General features: G+C 38.9%; 1 protein-coding gene across 7 annotated transcripts in view; it reads right to left on the bottom strand.

Annotated features, from left to right (window-relative positions):
- Positions 1-21,790, bottom strand: part of PPP1R9A (protein phosphatase 1 regulatory subunit 9A) — a 131,441-nt gene that overhangs the window by 5,715 nt on the left and 103,936 nt on the right. For 4 of the 7 annotated variants that reach the window (XM_077175039.1, XM_077175051.1, XM_054635469.2 and 1 more), the window contains 11 exons: positions 21,453-21,682; positions 19,986-20,082; positions 19,682-19,853; positions 15,343-15,500; positions 14,469-14,769; positions 10,273-10,360; positions 10,095-10,172; positions 6,707-6,905; positions 4,034-4,153; positions 2,136-2,159; positions 783-965 (listed from right to left, as the gene is read on the bottom strand). In XM_077175039.1, the coding sequence (XP_077031154.1) occupies positions 783-965; positions 2,136-2,159; positions 4,034-4,153; positions 6,707-6,905; positions 10,095-10,172; positions 10,273-10,360; positions 14,469-14,769; positions 15,343-15,500; positions 19,682-19,853; positions 19,986-20,082; positions 21,453-21,682 (1,650 nt within the window). The remainder of the gene's footprint in view (positions 1-782; positions 966-2,135; positions 2,160-4,033; positions 4,154-6,706; positions 6,906-10,094; positions 10,173-10,272; positions 10,361-14,468; positions 14,770-15,342; positions 15,501-19,681; positions 19,854-19,985; positions 20,083-21,452; positions 21,683-21,790) is intronic. The other 3 variants (XM_077175048.1, XM_077175055.1, XM_077175063.1) reach the window with 3 other exon arrangements.

Here is a 21,790-nt window from a genome sequence, read left to right as displayed (position 1 = left end):
TTCATGCTTTCCACTTCTAGAATATTAAAGATGAGACCTCATTGCCACCACCAATGTTGATTTTGTTGATCAAATAAGGCAAATAAACTATTTTATTGAAATCATCTAAGTCAACATAGAATAAGATTTCCAAATTCTCACTGCTATGCCTTAGTTCACCAGCAGTATTCTAAGACACTTATAGTTAGTGAAGTGCCATCAAAAATACAGAAGGGAAATACAAAACTTGGACTTTCAGATCTACTGAGCTTCCTGAAACTCCATTCTGTATTTTTGACTGAACAAGGCTCATATTTTAATACAGGAAACGATGCATACTTTATACATCAAAACTGCATTTAGTTCTAACACACTACAACTTATCAGCTTATGCCTCCCATGTCCCATTAATCCATTCTTCCCTTGCTACTTCTGATCTATGTCTATTCACTCTCTTCTCAGAATCACCCTTTCACAAAATAGAGCTGGATGAGAAATATGTGCATGCAAATACCACTTCCACACGCTGCTGTATGATTTGCACATGCAAATATGGGTACATTATATACACCAAGAATTTTCACAAAGCAAATGCCTTGCATTTCTGAAGCTTCTGAATCCAAGTGCATATGGGAATTTCTTGAAGTGTTGCTGTGGCTTTATACTTTCTGTTTATTATTCTGGCTTTCATGACTCCATACACAAGGATTTGCTGCTTTCTGGGGGAATTTTTACTGCCTTCGAGATGACGTAAAGTGACAAAAAATACTATGGCTCATCTTGAAGCCCAGTCAGTTAATTACCTTGAGCTTACTGCCATCCAGCTGAAGGAGATGCTCCCCATTAATGTTCTGGGCACTGAATTCAGAAACATACTGTTCAAGGTTCAGGCTCATCAACCAGTGGGACACCTGCTGCACACTCCACTCGTGAACAGCACGACTCTGACACTGACTGTGCTTCGGGGACTGTCCATCGTCAAGGATCTGTGACAAACATGTTCCACGTTATTATTAAAGGGTAACACAGATGAGTAACAACATTTTTCTGCACAAACTGCCAGCATCAGAGCACAGGTATCTGGACTATCTTTGCACTACAATAATAACGATTTCACACTGCTATATTACATCTCTATCTAACCAGACACCTAAGAATGAATCACAGAATCAAAATAAACTATAGAATCACAGAAGAAAAAGGAATTGGCATTCCTTTAAACCCAAGCAGGGACTGAAATGGCCAGGTGGCACAATTCAAACCATGTATGCTTCCATTCCCTCACAAGATTTTTTCCTTCAAATTAGCAGATTTCTAAAGGATGGAATGAATTGCGCATTCCACTTCCTGGGCTCATTCACAGATCTTTATTATTTGTTTAAGCTTTTAAGAAAGTATCAGGGGCAAATAAAATCCTCAGAAAGCCACTTTAGAGTTCAAAGTGATGATATCAAACAGCTAGCAAGACTGATACTGTCTATGGCAGAAGACTTACGAGATGACACAGAGGACTGGTACGGAACACACAGGGATCCCACAGCCCTGGCCCTGCTCTCACCACATTGTGCTGCTGTGGCTGAGAGCACAAACCCCACCAAAATGGCAAGTGTGGCGTCAACTGCTGGAGCAGACCCATGTTGCTGCTCCACCACTTTATTCCACCCACGGGTGTGCCAGTGGGGCCTGAAACAAAAGCTATCCTGTCCTGGCTGTAGACAGCAAAGCAGCTGCTACAGGCTGCAGCAGCTGTCTGCTGTTAGAGCAGCTTTTACATCAGGATAGATGATGCTGGGAGCTCTCTCAGCTTCTGGCTATCCAATTGTCAGAGCTGGGCACTATCATTTTCTTTTGCTATTGCCAGCATGAGCTCAGCACAGCTGATGCCCAGTCTGGTAGATTTGCTTTGACACTGACCCGCCTCCTGCTTCCAGCATACCACAAAAACTGCAGTTTTCTGTGGCCCTAAAAACTCTCAGCAACAATGAGAGGGCAACTCAAGACATGGAAAGAGGAGCCAGTGACATCTGTGTGTTCTGTGCCAACAAGGGTGTTTGCCACACACCACCACAAGACAAGAAATGTGACTCTGCAAAAGAGACAGTGCGTTGCCACAGGAGGGTCACGCGATTCACCACAACAGCACGCTAGTATCTCACCTCATCATCAATCATATCCAGGCTCTGAGTGAGGGAGCAACAAAGAAACAGGAAAGAAAAGCATTATAGAAACAAAATACCAAACACGTAACAGCATGTAAAAGTTCAGGCAACAGCAGCACCAAGGTTCGCAAACAGATATGGCTACTTAAAACCAACAAGAGTTCTTTAAAAAGAATTATTTCCAGAAGCAAAGAGGTTGTGTTGAAAACTCACCACACACATGATTTGACAGCTAATCTGACACTTCATCAATGAAACCCTTCTAGAGTTCCTGATCTTGACACCCTAGAACTGGTGGGAACCTCTCTGATGGCTCCAATTTCCAAGAGCAAAAGCTCCTTAATTAGAGCAGAACTGACTGCAAGAACTGGGTTCCCTCCCCATGCTTCAGATTTTTCTTTTTCTTTAAATGCTGATGGGGCTGCCCAGGAAGCCAGAGCAGAGGAGTGCTCACAGCAGTGTGCTGTGGAAGGCTGAGGAGCAGCACCAGCCTCCTCCCTGCCCAGGGTGGCCAGGGAGGTTTCCAGGGCAGCTCTTGCTGAACATGCTGTCTCATCTGGAGGCAGCAATTTGGCACACAGCGGAGGATGGAGAAAACACATTCATTTTCATGGACCTGCTCAGGCTTGGTATTTTAGAAGTAATAAAGTAGAGAGCTGAACATGTAAAATGAAAGGATTTTCAAGCTTTTAATTCAATACCACTTACAACAGGACATTGCCACAATCAAATACATAAGGAGAATTAAACATGGTAAGATAATGAAACACATTATCAAGATAGTACTAACACTAAATAAAGTGCAAGTGATGACTTTGCTATTTTCAGTAATTTACAGCAGATGCAGACCTCTGTGCTGTCTCCTTTTGTTATAAATTTTTGCCCTTAATTACCTGCAGTAAAAGCAACCTCAAAAGAATGGCGGGGTTTGTAGACTTGCAGTCTGGCAAATAGAGTTGCATGGAACAGCTCTCATTCTTTAAACCCAAGTAAACCATGCAGGCAGTAATAAAAAAACTACCTATCATTAAAACAACAAAAAAATGGTATAAAAGGTATAGGTACTTCAAGTTCTCCCTCTCTAGTAAAAACAATTTGGCTCAAATCTCACATGAAAAATGTGAAGTTCTTATGAAGCGTTTGTGAAAGAAAAAATGCACAAGTTTCCTGACTGCCCAGGATGTGCTGTCAGCTACTGTGAAATTGTACAGCCTTACCCACAACTGAGTTACAAAACTAGTATCTTAAGAAGAGTATTTTCAATAGATTATATTCAGCTCAAATATGTCACCAATTTACAGGGTTAGGAATGCCTTTTTACTTTATCATTGTATGAAAAATCTCTGGTTTGGAGTAATTGATTTCAAATCCACTGTGCAAAGCAAGCACAAAGAATGCAAAGTGGATCAAGACATACACATTATAATCAATACACACACAGTCAGGTACAGTAACACACAATTACTGCATGTACAGGTCATTCTACCAGGGTAAAAACTGGGTAGGTGAAGGTGCCTTACATCTCAACTACATTTACCAAACTGTACTGTATGTTTGGTATATCAAAACTGTCTCAGGCCTAGTTTAGTGTATTTATATGTATATCTCTATCTATGTCCATATGTACATACTTAATAAAAATGTACTGGCAGGTGTGAGGATATAGCATCTGTTAGGACACCAACTGCATTCCACTTCCCCGTGATAGCACCACAGGGCATTATTTTAAGTTGTTATTATATGAACAAGAAAAATCTTAATTTAGAAACCAAGATTAATTTCTGTCTCCAATCCTACTGCCTAAAATCTTTCCTTTATTATTTGAGTAATCAAGCAAGATACCATTGGAAAAAGAAAACTACTTTTTCCCAAATGAAACAATTTCACCCGCATACCTCATCTGATGACAGTGCTAAGGAGTGCGAGAAGCCTGGGGTTTTAGGTTCTGCTCCTAAACCACTCAAATCAGCTGAACTTGTGCTGCTGGGACTGAAATCATCATTGAATGTGAAATTCTGTGGAGAAAAAGAGGAGTGAGAATGAACAAATTATGGTTTAGATGCATCTAAAAGGGGAATTTGCTTTCTGTCTTCCATGTTGGCATAGCTCAGGAGTGATTTCAATTATTTACCAAACCAATCACAATACACATGAGGAAGCCTAATGTTTTACATTGTTACTATTTACAGGATGCACAGTATTTTTACCACTCTCTACTTCATGAGACACCTTTGCCAGCTTAATGCCTCATGAATAACAAAGGTGTCTAAAAGCAATTTCCAGACTCTTAAGATGCTGGCTCTCATCCTGGAGCTAAATTACTGCTTCTGCAGGTTAATCACTAGCATTTGCTGTCCTGCAAATACTTAGGAGAAGCGTAGCACAGGCAGTAGCACAAAGAATAGGACAGAGAATTAATGAATAGACAGAAGTGACAATTCCTATTGCAAGAGCAAGGAGAATATGCTGTGAATCCACTTCTGAGTCCCAAATAATCTCCTTGAAAAGTGGAAGGATCCTCCCTCTTTGCCTATGCCTTTAGAAAAAAACTGAAAGTAAAAAGTATCTTTGGATAGTGAATATTATTTACTGAACTAATAATCATGAAACAAACTTTGTTTTTTCTTAACAATGCAATGAGATACATCACATCTTACAGCAAATAATAGCAAAAGCAGGCACATATTTTTCAGGTATACAACAAAATTACCATCAGAATAAGACAAAAATTAACAAGTATTTCACACTAGAGGGAGAACAATGAGAAAACCAAAACATATAAAAGATTAGGGACACCATGATAATCCATTTAACTTGAATACACACTTGACAATACAGAGACCTCTACTGTCTACTCTAACATCTAAATGAGTATTAAATCCAATTCATCTTTGACCTTCACTTTAGAAACTGAAACAAGAGAAACAACACAAAAAAGTTATCCTTCTATCTGCCCCCCTCAAATACTTGACCTGTCCTTCCTGAAAATAGGAAGACTTCCAAAAATATCAAGTGTTGGTCCTCTTAGTTTTGCTGGAAATCCAACTGAATATTGGTATCATGCTGTGCTTTGAAAGCCTGAATAGCAGTACAGAAACTCTTAATTTAAGAGCCTGTAAACTTTACAGAGAACATAAGAATATTTTTGTGATCATTTTTCTCTCACCTATGTTTAGAATTCCTGTTCTGTTTTTCCCAGCTCTTTATAGAGGAGAAGAAAATCTGAGCAGCTTCCTTAGCTGCTTCCTTAGCCCACACAGCGTTCTTAGGCCAGGAGTTCAACAGCTCTACCTCCTGTTGTGTGAAAAAATATTTTTCTTTTTTAAGTACTCTGATTTTTCTTTCACCTCTATTTTCTGCAACCTTCAGGTTTACAATGATTTTAATTTTCAAATTTAATTTTCTACAGCAAAACCACAAAATAGCCAAGGCCTGGTAATAATTAGGATAGTACCCATAAACTCAGCCTAATACTGTCTAAAAGGGTGTGCTTTTTCCCCTATTTGAAAAGTATTTTTAAACAATGTTTGCTTAAATACATAAATAGGATTTATGGGTCTAAATTTTTTTTTTCCCTAAAAGAGGTAAGCAAATAATTTCTGTTCAGAGACTTCAATGATGGTCTTCTCTGTCAATCTGATTTGGGCTGCTGTAAGCCTTGTGTTGCTCTCCTTGCCAGGTAACACAAGAACAGATATGACCTTGCACAGCCAAGAGCACAGCAGAAGTAATGCATCACCAGCTTTTGGCATCAAAAAAGTATGAAATGCCTGTGGAAACTGCTATTATGAACATGCATTTGGTGATAGAAGACAGAGAAATGAGATTTCTGATTCATATTCCTATATGAAGTTGAGAACCGTATCTGCTTCTTTTTACCAGGCAAATATAAAAAATCAACTGCTGTAAGTCACAAGAAGTTACAGGCAAAGAAATATTTTCCAGAAGTGAAAACAAACATGAGAAAGCTAAGTATAATACTATAAATAAGGGTTATTTAAGGAATTGTCATGCTGAAACATTCATGCACATAGAAAGCAATCACACAGATGTATTAAATTGCAATATTTCATATTTACAGTTCAAGCATCTTCATACAGAGAATTAAATCCAACATCCAGCATGCATGACAAACAGATTTCATTACTGAGGGAAAAAAGGCAGATGACAGCATACAGCATTTCTTCGCTTGCAAACACCTCATTTGCACATGGGTATTCCCACTACCAGTCCTGAAGAATGAAAAAAAGATCTATAACTGAATACACAAATCTAGCATTTGTTCAGTGGATCCAAATGCTAATTTCCACTGGCACCACTTGCTTTTGTTATGGTACAGCACACCACAGTTAGTTTACTGGAGTAATGTACATTAAGACAGAGTAAAAAAGGTAGAACAGGGAATGTACAATGACAGAGATGTTCTGCTCGGATGGGCTGTTACCGTACAATGAACACCATGCACTGTTTATTGTAGTAGTCACATATTGGCCTGTTCTTTTTTCCAGAATCACAAAGCCAATTATGCCACTCAACACAGTGGGAATAAGGTAGTTTTTATTTTCTACCTTTGACCCTTTTTTAGCTGGGCTTAAATTTTCAGAGGAAGGTTCAGTTGAGCTGGTAGGCGACGGCAGGTTGCTGGAAGAATTGGATCCCTTGCCGCTCTCTCCATACCATGTGAATGGTACACAGTGTGGGAGAGAGGAGGATCGCTCTGCTAAAGATTTAGTGTTTGCTGGTTTCTGCAGCATCTCTCTGACAGTCCTGTTTAAGAGAAAGGAGCAGGAATACGCATTAGATTATAAAAGAAGGGGAAACAAAATGCCACAGAGGCAGTTAATTGTAAAGAGTGACATTCCCTGTAGCTGTGACTAAAGAACTGAGTGGCATGCAGCTGGTAGGGGCATGCCTGAAATATCTCCTTCAGCAAAAGAAAAAAAGCATGTTCTTTTGAATCTTTTTCTAACTCAAGCTTTCTTAAGACAACATACACCCAGCAAATGGAGACAGATGCCAGCTGAAAATGCCTATACTCCCACTGATCGGATGAGAACCAGCTCCTGTCAAGAAGCCACACGTTGTGTTTGTGCATTTCTGAGCCCCAGTAGTACCCCAGCATGATTAAATCATTAGACTCAGCACTGACCCAAGTGGGCCCTGGTTCTCAGAGAAGATCTGGCTTGGATTTTGAGCACAGGCAGAATGAGTCAGATGCACCTGTAGCCATCTATGGAGAAGTTCCTTTGTTACAACAGCTAAATACACATGAAGTACTTATTATCTTGCTTTTAAATTAATTAAATAATAAGAATATTAATGGAGAAAAATGAAAGAAACATCTATGGGACTTTATCAGATTCTCTTTTTGTAATAGCAAAGATTGCAGTAATCAAGTCAAAGGTAATGTCTATTATTATTATATAATTATGCCTATATTATTATGCCATAATATTATAATTATGCCTATAATGTTATGCCTAAATTTTATTTCCTTATATATAAGGAATACATATATAATATAGCATTAGTACAGTACGTAAATTAAAAAGAATTATGCAAAGTGTCTGCCTCCAAGAATTTATGCATGTATCAGAGAACCATATTATTTACATCAACATATATATTATTCAGAGCATTAAAATCCCACTGTTCTTAGCAGCCATGTGTAAATGGGGTGTAGGTACATCTACCTCAACATCTACCTTCTGGACAGCTTCTAAATCATTATTAACATAATAGACCACATATTTTGTGAAATCTCTTTTCTGTATGGATGAAAGTGAGGCTGTCAAAGGACCCCCACCTATGGAAGCAGAAGGACAATCTGTTTAGCATTTAGCAACCAAATACTCCATTTAGCAACTAAAAGAAAGGTGGATGCATCTGACCCAGTCCTTTACTTCCCTCTCATCGCCTTATCTTGCTTGAACATATAAAGTAAACAAAAATGTTGCTCAAATCACTTAACTTCATGCAAGAAAATATATGCTCCTTACTCAAATGGGGCATTTTTTCTTATCTGTAGCATTAGTGGTAGTTTCAGGAAATAATTTGGGATTTTTTTACACATCCTGAGTGCTACTTCCTGGGAATGGCAAAATAATGCATGCAACCCTCATGTGACAACATGATTAATTCTACATCAATGAGTTGCTGTAATGGACATAATTATAACAGGATGCTGTCTTTTCATTATCCTTCTTTCAAAGAGCTTATACAGCTTTAGACTTGTAGAGAGAACATCCTCACATTTCTTGTGAGGGAAATCCTTTGGAGTCAGTAACAAAAGTAAGGGCAATGCCTGTTTAAAAAGCTATGCTGAAACAGTTACACTCCAGTTAACAGAGGTTGAGTAAGAATGACAAATGCTCACAAATTTCAACTTTGAAAGCAGTATTAAACTCTGCTTTTAGCAAATGTAATTGGGATATGAACTGTATTAAAGAAATATTAAAAAACAACACAAATAACTGATTTATCACATGGACTAACAAGCAACTGATCTCTACACGGAGATCTGCTCTCTCTAAGGAAGACACCTGTGAGATCTCACAAACATCGGCAACATCCTGTGTTGGCATAAGGGTCATTCAAGGTCTTAGAAACAAGTACACATTCATTTCCCCCACCCTATGGCTTGGTATCTAAATGTTGCATAATGTCTAACACCCTGCTAAGGGCAATAGCTGCCTCACAGCCACATAAAGTGCAGAGGTTTGGCTTTAAGAAAGCTCTCCCTGTCACTAGGGAAAGCCAGCAGTATCACTGATTCCATGTCAGCTGTGAGCAGACGCACTGGGACAGCTTTTCTGACACCAGCAGAGAGGTGATGGCTGCTGCCTGAGATCACTGAAGATCCTGCCAGATATTTGCAGAATACAAATGTACAAATGTATGCTGAGACAGAACACTGCACTTCAGCACAGTGTGCCTGAGGGAGTAAGGAAGGTTTCTTTTGCTTTTCTGATGGAGCTGCACAATGTACTTGTCACTGGCTCTCCACATACCAGAGTGTCAGTAGAAATGCACAAATGGCTACATACTGATTTTCCATCACAATGTTTTTTTTACTAGCATTCAAACTCTGCTTTCTCCCAACAGCTCTTTTATCATGTCATTTTTTGCATTGTTTTATGTGCAGAGTTTTTGAGTTGCTATGTTCTTTCTAAACTTTTGGAACATACTAAGTTTGCTTAGCCCTCCTGACTTTATTTTGCCTTTCATACTTGGAACCAGGTATCATGCTGTGATCTTGTCAGACTCATAGGTATGTAAGGAGAGGCCTTCAGTAAAAATCTACACTAGCTTTTGCAGAGATTGCCTCCTGTCATTGTGAATATTCATTTATTTATTCAGAATTCCAATGCTGGTGATGTTGTGTCATCAGATCTCTCAATTCCTTGCCTGAAAGTTGTTGATGTGACATGCAGTCAGCATTTTTCCTATTTTTCAACTTAAGATGTTTATCTTCAGAAAAAATAAAACCAACCTTCTGAAAGCATTCCTAGTGTGGGTGCTGCAAAGCTGCAGTGAACAGCTGCTGCTCAACCTCACTTTAAAAAAAAATGTGGAATTGTGTCAAGGTTTGGTTTGGAATTGGTTCATGGACATTATTAACTGACTGGGTGCATCTTGTAGGGCTGCTCTGAAAATCAATTTCTTCAAATCCTATTAGTGGATGCAACAGCAGCAGTTGGATTTGATGATTCTTGCAAGTCACTGCCAGCTTGAGAAATTTTATGATTTTATGACATTATAAACCTCCAAGTATCTTTAGATTATATGTCAGTCTTTTGTGAGCCAAGAAATCTAGGTTTGTAAGCTCAGGTTATCTCAAAGCTTAACACTTATTCATGAAGTCAGTGGGACTGTTAATATTCCATCTGCTAGGATGATTATGTTTTCCCAATGTTTCTGGCACACAATTTCTTGCATCCCCAGTCTCACCCATACCTAGTGCCACAGGCCACCCTCATAGCTTCTTTCTCCTTCCGCTTCTTGCCCTTGCTTGAACTCCTTCTCAAGGGAGCCCTATAAGAATATTAGGAAACATCAGGAAACATCTTAGAAATTTTACTTCCAATCCTTTTAATGAAGAAGAGAATATATTTTAAATTAAAAAAATGCTTACCCAAGATCTGCAAGTTTTCTCTTTAGTTTTTCTGTATGCCCTATAGTAGGGCCAGTTGTTCTTGCTGCCTGAGCACTTGTGGCACCATCTAGGATACATTTTTACATGGAAGAATGTACATTATTAATTTTAATTGGTACTTTCCATCCAGAACACTTTGTGTATCTTTTCATAATTAGATACCTATACATGTACATGTGTGTGAGTACACAATTTCATTAGGGGAATTCTCATTTTTAGGAAGATGGTGTGAACAGGAATAAAAATAAATAATTTCGGAATTCAAAAATACACAAAAAATTTAATTGAAGAAAACCAAAAGTTAACATTGATTTAGTTTTAATGACTATGTAATAAATTGAATAAGATAAAGTATTAATAGGCAAACATTCCAGTAAATGCCTTTTTTAAACTCAGCAGTAGTTTGCTTATGTTTGTTTTTTACAGAATTCATTTGGTATGTATGCTTTACTTCCAAAATTACTCCTAAAATTCTTTTTCAACTTTGGAACCCAGGGTACCTTTTATGATGGGCATGCTAGGAAATAGTTAATCAGCTTAGCCAGAACATCTTTGTTAAACTAAATATGTAACCTAAAATCTAACCATTCTCAATTAAAAAACAAACAACAACCCTCCCCAAAACCTAAATGTAGCTTAGTTAATAAATCTGCCTTTAGGCATTTATCAATTTTTGATCTCTTCTGCCAATGCTATTAAATCCTAAAGAGGAAACAGGCTGCAGTATCTATAAAGCCAAAACAATGAACCTGAGTCTGGCAAACATCCTGTGAAATCTATACAGAAACTAAAAGAATACACACTACTGTGTGTTTAAAAATTCAGACACTGTGGCACTTAAACATAAAGAGTGTTCCCAAATACCCTAGAGGAAGCGAATGAAGGTCAGTCATTCATGTCACTTGTGGTTTGGTGGCTTTTTCAGTGTGACCTCAGACATACACAGCTTCTAACTGGAAGCACTGCTGGGTTTGTGGATTTCTCCTAGTGTTGCTGACTTAAATTAAACCCTCAAAATTAACCCCAAGCACCACAGCACTATCACAGGACAGTCAACTATGTGTACAGAACTTTGTGTGTTGCTTTGTAGATAGTATCTGCCCAAGTTTTCATTTGAGCAAACAATTTAATGTGCAATTAATTGGTTAAATCCTCTGAAAAGTAGGAAAATAAGCCTTTTGCAATACCCACACTAAAAGCCATACTATTGCCACCAACGCAAGTCCTTATGTTAAAAAAAATAAATTTCAAGAACAACTAACAAGCAACCTCATTCCAAAAAAGAAAACAAAAGAAAGGAATACGAAGAATGACAAAGGCAAGATGAAGTCTCTGAAGAAGAAATCCATTCCCCAAGGAGGCAGAGGAGAACTTTAGGCAATGCACACTCTGCATCAACCCTACACTGTGCACACTTCTTTCCTGTTTCCTCTAACAGTTTCTCTTTCACCTTTAATGCACACTTCTCATTTAACCACTGCCAAAATCATCACAAGAATTAAAACTTGCAACATTTATTTTCACACTAGCTATTAACAGGCAAGTGGGACAAATGGCTTTCAGGGAAAGGGGTAGTGGGTTTTTTTGAAGAATTTCTTACTGAAAATTGAGAATTTATAAAGTACAGTGGTTTTGTATTGGGCAAATAATTAAAACATTTAGTAGATGGACGCTTTGCTGGTGTAGTAGGAAAAAAAAAGCCTGGAGAGCTTAGCTGGAATACACAGCAGCTACTTGGAATGGCAAATTTCTGTTCCAGCTCTTATATCCCTATGATCCCCCTCCCACACAGCTGGGGCCAGCCAGGGCCCTTTTAATAATGACGATTTGCTGAGGAAAATATTTGTGCTGGCTATGGGACATAGTGGAGCACGGATAGGTCCCAAAACCAGCTTCAGTGGCAGTGTGGATCTGAACCTACAGGGTCTGGCATGCAGGAATTACTCAGTGCTTGCACATGGCAGAGACCAAGCACCAGAGGCACAGGTGCCCTGCCTGGGCAGGATGGGACTTTGGCCACCCTGCTCGGGTGCATCTTCCCTGGCTCCTTGAAGTTCTTCAGAGAAGGTAAGGGAAAGCTGATTTCTCAGAACAAATCACACAGAAGTTGTTTAATCCACCACCTCCAGCTGAGAGCTGCAGTAATGTGTGGCTGATGGATGTGGAAGGCCCTAGACCTCAGTCCCCTGCCCAGGGGCACACAGCACTTGCAGCAGCCTCACGTCAGTGAGCACTGCCCACTGCTGTCACCTGGCAGCTGTATCAAAGGATGCTGCTGCTGCTGCTGCACAAACCAGGCAAAACTAAAGAAAGTCATCACACACACATGAAAAAGCTGTGGTTCTAAGCTCATCATTTTGCAATGAAACTAATCTCATGCCACTTCAGCCCTTCCCACAACACTGCAGGATCTTGTAAGAAAAAGAAGAAAACACAAATGTGAGCTTGCTAATGCTCACCTCTGCTATTGAGAGACTAACTTATGGCTGTGTGTGTCCACAGAGGTGCTCTCTTTCCATTTCTAAAAAATCCCTCCTGAACACATAAAACAAATGCAATGTCTTTTTTTATTTTCTGAGCTGTACAAGTTTAACAGCCAAATTAACAATCATTTAAAATAGCAGTGCTGCAACACTTGTTGCCAAATAACTTGTTTCTTTTTTTAGTAGGACTTACTAAATATGATTTTTTTTCTACTTGAAATTATATTGCTCTGGTTAATTCTAATGTATTACTCAGAACCTAGACACACCCAAAAGCATTGGTTGTTTACTTAACAGTCACAATGAGGAAAGCATGACAGCAATATTTAGACAGAGATTGTTTGTCAAACCTAAAATGGAAAGTGTGACACCGTGGGTGGAATGCAATGCCCTATTCCTTCCACTACAAGGTTAGTTTCCACCAAATTTTTTATCAAAGAATTTTTCATACATCACTTGGAAGTGCAGGATTTAGGCCTTCCCTGACAAACCAATCACACATTCAAGATGAGTTTCTGAAGTCACAATCTTATGTTCACACCCTTATTTTTACTTGCAAAACTCAAATATTGAATTTAACTTGGAATCCTTAACAATTTAACCTAGTTACAGCTAGCAATTTCAGAACTCATGTAAAAATTCTTGCAATATATTAACCTCTCCTAAATTCAGTAAAGTTTCATAATGCTGTCTTTTATGAACCTGTGTGAAAGCCCAGTACAAAGATGAAGAAGAAATAGGGTTTAAATCAGTAGCAAGTCAGACATACAAACATATCTCTTCAATAAATTGTTTTTTTCAGTTAATTCAAGCAAGCCAAAGTCTGTTATAAACCTTTCTAGACCTAGTCCTGCAGACCTCACTTATGAACAATTTTTTTATTATGTGTTTTAACTTATGTGACAGTTTCAGAATGCAAGGTGCATTGCTAAGAATGCTGAAGTGATGTCAAATGTTAATTCTGAATTTGAAATGCACCTGAAAAGAACAGCTCAGTGTTCAGCAACATATTGTTAATTCTTATAATAAACTGGCATCTGAGACATACACCTGAACTACATATGACTGCACCCTGTTTTATCCACCCAAGAGGATAAAACAGAGTCAAGAGATTGAATCAAATTAGTAACAATGAGGCCAATCTCTCCAAGAAATTACTTTATTTTTTTCTGTAAATGAAAAATCTCCACTAACCTCTCATTAAACCTAGACTTTGCTTCCTCTCAGCAATTAAAAGCTACAATCTGCTGTTCTTGCTTTACACTCCTTTCCGCACCCTCCAAAAAAATCATCTAGCAGTGCCAAAACCACATTATTTGAGTAAGTACACTGTGTTAAGCATGTTTCTAATATGGAGGTGACCCAAGATCAAATAACATTGGTTTTTTTTTTTTAAAAACCACAATACAACGTTTTCTTAAGGGCAAATTCCCCGTTTTTTTCAATGAGTTCCAAGAAAGCCTGAAAAAAAGAAAGTAAGCAGTTCCCTATTCCATTTTAAACTTTATCCTTCTCTTATACCGTCATACAAGATTATTTTAAAAGTTTTTGGTTTCCAGGAAGGCAAAAGAAATTACAAGATGATGACCTTCTAGTTGCTAAGGTACTACTGCACAACAAAAGGCAATAAAGTAGATAGCTGTTAAGTGAGCAAAATAATGCATCAATTTATTGTAAAAGAAACAGTAATACCTTTATCCTGTAAAATATTCCTGCCAGCTGGGTGATGCAAAGGAGATGCTTCAGAGCTGTGCCCAGATTTTGAAGGAGAGGAAAGTGGAGTGTCTCCCCGAGCATATGGGGAAAGGACACCTCCTTTGTGGTGCTGTTCTTCTTCTTGGTTTTCAGTTAGGTTGTCAAGTGAGATTGCTGCACTGCTAGCCACGGGGGAGAGGGAGGAAGCACCAGAATCTGATGCTGGTGAGGATGCTCTCATGCATAAGGGCAGTGGTGATTTTGAAATGTGCATGGGACTACTGTAACTGTGTGATGGCTGTTGGTATAAGAGATTATAAAGCAGGTTATACCACTTAGTAAGCAAACAGAGCAAGATTTACTTTGAACATGCAATTCTTTTATTCATTATTTAGCTTTCTATTTGTACGAAATGCTGTAGCAGTTCAAGGCATTACCCTTTGATGTTGTTTATTGGTACAACACAGTGTTCTTTATTGGCATCTGCTTTCAGATGAAGTCAGAATAGGACAAAACAATGAGCAAATATTGTATCAATTGTGGTAACAAATTAATAAATAGAGAAATGCACAATTCAAGCTCCTTTCACCTCCTGCATAAATGAAAAGACCCGCTCTGCATTATAAAGCACATGTAAATCAAAAAGACCAGGATTCCAGTTAAAACACAACAGAACCAAAAAACCAGGTGTGCTGACTCAAAAGGAGACTGGACTTGCACATCACTCAAGTACATTCACAGCAGACCGGCCACAGAGAAATAAATACTGCCTGTGCTACAATGAAAAGATAAAGACAGAGGATGAACTGACCTACAGGGGCAACCTAGCACTCCCCAGGAAGCTGGAAAGAGAAGGTAGAGCCCTTCTCACCTTTCGCTCCAGGCTGTCCTCGCCATCAGTGGAGCTGATGCTGTCGTACAGCCGCGTTCTGGAAGGCCTCTGACGCTTATTCTTCACTGAGAGCTGAGCTCGAGTCTTCAGTGCCTTGGAGTCCAGTCTCTCTGTTTCTGGAACTGCTTCATTGAAATCTGTATGGAAATGTGATTTGAAACTGTTTAACAGAAGTATCTTTCATTACTTTTCCTAAGAAAAGGAATTGTACAAACAATTGCAAGCACATGCACTTTGCATAGAATCATAGAATAATTTAGGTTAGAAAATACACATTTTACTTGTACCTGTACTTTCGTAACTCCTATAGTACCCCCCAAAAAGTTATTTGCATAAACAAGTTTATCTGTACAGATTCAGCAAGGGCATACAAAGAACCAACTGCAGATATTTAAGAATTCAATGAAGTATTCCCACTGTTACACAGATGACCACACAAAGCCAACTGTACCAGCCTCGAAAGCAGATCCACTGAGACTCCCTCAGAGGGAGTTACATGTGCTTGGCCTGCAGAGAGTTTTCCTCCACCAGGGCATAAACATCATTGTGTGATAAATGAAAACTGGAAAAGTATTTAATAGAAAAGAACAGAACAATGAAACCATCTTACTTGCCTGGCTTCAAAGACACCTGATTCACGAATGTCTCGTGAGCAAAGTAAACTGAACACTTCATATATAACTTGCCTCTACACCTAAAACTAACATAGCTGTACTTGTCTTAGCTGTCAACCATCTACTCAAATGAAATCTGAGTATTGCAGCAAATTTAACATTTTACAAAGCTGCAGTGACTAAGACTAAAAATATTTTAAAAGGTGCTTTTGTATTTTATACTAGAAAAATAATAGATTCTTATGGTTTAACAATTTTTTTTCAACCCTCACAGTAAAAACCAAACCATAATCCATTAGATAAATTTACTTTTCTATATACTGCATTCAGAATACACTAATTAATTAAAATCTGATTTTACAGATATTTTTGCTTTTCTTCAATGTGTTAAGAGTTAAATTTTATTTCACATGATACTCCAGAATAATTAGCATTGTCTGACTTGCAATGATGCTTCTGCCCTAAGTATCCGCGGGAAAACTACACATGGTTATTATAGCTTGAACTGCTTGTATTTGTTCTTTGTACAGACTTCTGTACATCCCTTTGTTTCACTGCTGAAATGATGCAAACTATAAACACAGGACTCAAAATGGTTTTTACAGAAGTGCTCATATGGGCCTTCTTAAAGCAGAAGACCATCTGGGCCTGGAGTTTCCTACTTCCTGCACCCCATCTTGCCCTGCTTTGTTGCAGTGGAACTGGGCTGCTGTCAGATGGTCTGTGCCCCAGCCACACGTGCTGCCACCCCCAGTCTCAGCTCCCTCTTCTGCAGAGAGTGGCTGGCCCTCACAGCTCCCAGCACAAACCCACAACCTCACATGATGCTGCGGTAATCTCCCAACCCACTGGGGTGTCTGGAACATCTCTCACATAAAAGTCATAACAGCTCTTATTTCACTCCCAGAGTCAATGTAATGAGACTTTCTTTCATCAGACGTTCAACCACTTGACTCCAATGTTCTTCCATCTGAACTATTTCAGTACCACTGTGAAGCAGGGAAGAGCTCGCCTGTACTCCCACTGTTTTTCCATTAGACAGGCGACAGAGTTTAAAATCTCCTTCTGTCAACTGACACATCCCTGGGTATCCAAAGACACCCAGAAAGTAGAGACACAAAGTGCTTGAACAGGAACTTGCACAGAGATGTCAAAGTCTGAGACTGCCAAAGTTGGCCTCAGCACTGAACTGTTTAGATTTCAAACCACTGACTCCTGCCAGTAAACAGCCTGATTGTCTACTGCAGACACAGCTCATCATCACTGAATCAGGAGGCTACAATGCACTGCTGGGCTCTCAGAATAAACCATGTATTTGTAAAAGAAATGCAATCCATAGTCTAGTATTCCCTGGCAGAGCAAAGGAAGAATTATGTGGGCCATGGTAGTTTTGATTTTCTCTTTTTAACTTCCCCTGATGTTACTGGCAGCCCCTGAAGCTCAGTGTGAGGTTATGTTACAGCCTGAGGAGTCTTGGCAGGATGCTGAGCACGGCCAGAGCACTGTGCAGCGTCAGGAACTGTAACACTCAAATGTTTGCAACCACCAGGCTGCATCCTCTGCTCCTTCCCAAGTCCCCAACCATGCAAGAATGCAATAAAACACCTCAGGTCACACTGAAACAAAAACATACTTGATACAATTTTAATTAAAACATTGTATCTTTACATACCCTAATTTTTTGATGGAAAACAGACCTGCAAACCTCTGGACAAAATTCTGGGATGTGGCTGTCCACGTGCAGTCCTACCCCAGGAACCTAATGCAGAGGCTTGATCAAGAAGCATGTGTTATGCTTGCCAAACATGAGCCAGAAAAGAGACTGGAGCACCTGTGTGAATGTCACAAGGGCAGTGTGCACAACCCACAGCACCACAGGGACTCTACTCACCTCCAGCTGTCCATCATGGACAACTCCCCTGCCCCTCACAGCTCCTCTGCAAACACCCATGGGTTGATGGCAAGTTCTTTTCTTAAAAGGTTTAAACAAGAGTGATACAGAGACACAGGCTCTTTGCACAACAAGTATCACTATGTTAAGAGTCTGATGCAGACCTCAGAAACTGACACAGAATTTACTGGAAAGGGTATATGGAAGTCAAAGAGTGCTGCAGCATTTTTAAAGATATACTTATTTATAAAAATGAAGTTTTCTCCCCCTTATTAAAACCACAAATGCAGCCTGGACTCTAAGGTCTAACTATGCAGCTTCTGCTTTCAAAAAATCATTGCCCATTACCAATTTTTCCTACCAAATAATTTGTGCTTGTATTCATGTGGTTAAACTTGGGCATTTAAATTCAGAGATCATCTAGTCTAACACTCAGAAATAATTAACACTGGTAACATTTCTCCAGGAGGACATTTTTGGAATTAAAAAAGGCAGCTCTTGGAAAAATTTCATGCAAATGCATTGATTAAAACCCATAATTTTGAAGCACTGACATGCAGATTTTGAATACTCTACTAAGAACTTCCATCTTTTTAGAATGAATTTTAACATTTTTCTTTTTTTTTTACATGTAAAAAAATGTAGAAATTCTCAGATTTTAGCTCTTGAGCCATAGATGTGTGTTGACATTGTTGCAACAGTACACGTAAGTATTTTTCTGAGTCAAGTGAAGAAAACATAATTTCTTCTCCTGAAACAAACTACTAGAAGGATTTGTGTTAACAGCACTGCTAAGTATTAAATGTTTTATAACACTAACTGAGTCTCTATGGCAGAAATACAGCCTTTCTTGTCATCCTGGGTACTTTTCTGAACTTCAGAGATTTCATTAAAATTAACACTTGACAGAAAAAACAGGTCTGTGAAGATTTGTGGAAACCAACTGCACAAGGTCTGCATATCACTGAATACCATTCCAGCGGGACTGGCTCTTTTTTATACACATACCTTGTTAAAAATATAATTCATATTGATTTGTTTGTAAGGCAATATTGCCGGTGTCCACACTTGACATGACTGCTAAAATATCAATATTAATAAAACACCTCTGTGGTGGCTAGAAATTAATGTATTTCAGAATGTATTTCTTTTTTTTCAACAGAGAAATAAATAATGTTACAGTTTCTAGGAATCCTGGGCTCCATCAAAAGCAGGGTGTGACCTCAAAGGAGGTGATTCTGCCACTCTGCTCTCATGAGACCCCAGCTGGAGTGCTGCATCAAGCTCTGGGACTCCCAGCCTAAGAAGGACATGGAACTGCTGGATCAAGTCCAGAGGAAGATCATGATGTTGATAAGGGGACTGGAGCACCTCCCCATGAAGACAGCTGAGGAAGTTGGGGATGCTCAGCCTGGAAAAGAGAAGGTTGTGCAGAGACCTCATAGCAACCTTCCAGCAACTGAAGGGGCACACAGGGAAGCCAGAGAGGGACTCCTTGTCAGGAACTGTAGTGACAGGACAAGGAGCAATGGTTCACACTGAGAGAAGGGACATTTAGGTTGGATATGTGGAAGGAATTCTTTACTGTGAGGGTGGTGACACACTGGAACAGGTTGCCCAGAGAAGCTGTGGCTGCCCCATCCATTGAAGTGTTCAAGGCCGGGTTGGAGGCAGCTTTGAGCAACCTGGTCTAGTGAAAGGTATCCCTGCCCATGGCAGAGGAATTGGAACTAAATTATCTTTAAGGTACTTCCAACCCAAATAATTCTATAATTCTATGTTTCATAGGAGTTATGGTTTGGCTCAAACAAACCTTGACTTAAGCCATCCAGGCAGGTCACTTGCTTAGTATCTAGATTTTCCACTGGATCTCCTCTAGAAACTTCTCCAAAAGATGTCTGCCTTTCAAAAATGTTGTTGTTATTGTTAACCTGGCTTCCATTTTGCTTCATTAGCCTGAAAACTTCTGCTTCCAAGTCTTGTATCTGAAAGAAATTCAACACAGTATTACCAAAAATATTCACCCCAGTACACCCTCCCCATTAGAGATGTTGTTCTTCCAGAATATCACACAGAATTGTCTCATTCTTCAAATATAAAGAGGAAATGCTACTCACACGAGCTTGTAAGCCTTGAACCTCTACAAGGTGTGCTTTCTCCAAATCTTCTATTTTCTTGCGTTCATCTTCCTGGCGTTTGATGAAGTCAAGTTCTCTTAGGGGAAAAAAAGAAGATGTATTTGCTGTCATCAAAGCAATCAGAGTGAAAAAAAAATGTTTGCTACTCATCAGAAAAATCTGTCCCTGCCAAATAATTTATTAGTCACTTAGTAAGAACTATGAAACTGCAATCAGGACAAAACCCTAAGCAATTAGGCTAAGGGAATATGCTAGGCAATAATATAAAAATGGCAAGAGCAACTTATCTGGAAAAAAAATCTCAGTTCTTACTAATAATCAAAATAGCTAAACTGGTTTCTTTTCCTAATCTGTCTTTACAACAAAACCAACATAGCTCAGTTTATGCTTTTCTATGTTGTAGGAAATAGAGCAAAGTCTCTGTTTTACTAGAGCATGACTGTGCTCCTTTCACAGAATGGACAACCTGTAAGTTTGCAGGTAAAAACTGAATTTTCTAAAGGAAATATGTCACGTCAGTTAAGGAGTCCAAAGTATTTAAAAACAACTGACTAGATCTTTTACTAATATAAAGCAGAATGTCAATGGAAAGCCATCCAAACTCATTCTTGTGATTTGCCCTATCTCTTTTTATTTTGAATATCAAAGAAATTTGTGACAGAAAACACAGGATACAAACTAGTTTTGGAACAGTCACAAAATTCCAAAATAGGTAATGATATTTTGATACTCTAACCCCCTTTTTAATGGGACAGGATATTCATTTCTGCAATCCCAATTATCACGTGACAGTGCTGTATGTCTTTGAGTTTTCCTCTTTAAATAAGTGTATTTCAGCAGAAAATGAAAAAAGCTGCTGCTGCAAAAAAAACCCAAAAAAATCTGGGGAATGGAAGCTGTTATAGAAATGTAAGATGTTATTATTCTTGCTAGCCACCAGGGAGAGGGGACCACATGAAACAGAGGGGGCCAGGAAATCATCAGTTAGCTCAACTCAGCTCAAACATTCTTGGCATCTACAAGAAGAAGAAAAATTAAATGTAAAATGCAACAAAACAATATTCCTTTTGATGTTACATTAGTACACAGCAGAAATGAATCCAGCTGATACAATACACATATAAATTGCTGCAAACTTTGGTAATTAAGTGCTTTACTGTAATTACTCTTAGTTGTTTGCAATTACATTGAGCTATTTCCTAATTCTGAAACATACCAATCTGGAATATTACAGACTAAGTCTTTATTTAGGTACAGTATGACTACAGCTTGAATACTAGCATTTTTCCATAATAGAAAGTGTCCATGCTTTTCATGAATAAAAAAGTGGAAAACAGTGTTTACCTTACAGGTGTTTAACAGTGGGTTTCATATTTCAAAATATATCACATACATGTTTTCTAACTGGCCACTAAGTCATTTGCTGAGCCTGGTGTAGCTGCTTACTTTTGCTGAAAATCCTTGATTAATTTCTTTGCCTTGTTATATTTCTTCTCCAGAGCCTGATACTGGCTTTGCGTCTCCTTGAGGTGCTCATTCACTGTGTGACACAGGGTCTGTGCCTCAATCCAATAACTCTCTAATTTCATCATCCTTTCCTTATTCTCCTCAATGTTCTGCTGGAGTTGGGTCTTCTCCAATTCCCACCTCACCTTCTCATTCTCAGCAGCCTGCAGCTGAACAAAGGAGTGGAGATGCAGTCCATGAAAAGCTGCAAAGTGCAGCCTAAGAGTTCAGGATTAATTCAAACAACACAAATAGAGAGAATCAGTAAATCAGTAACT

Source organism: Agelaius phoeniceus, chromosome 1, assembly GCF_051311805.1.
Source record: "Agelaius phoeniceus isolate bAgePho1 chromosome 1, bAgePho1.hap1, whole genome shotgun sequence".
NCBI lineage: Eukaryota > Metazoa > Chordata > Aves > Passeriformes > Icteridae > Agelaius > Agelaius phoeniceus.
The sequence above is the reverse complement of the archived record's forward strand: the minus strand, read 5'-3'. Positions and strand labels throughout refer to the sequence as shown.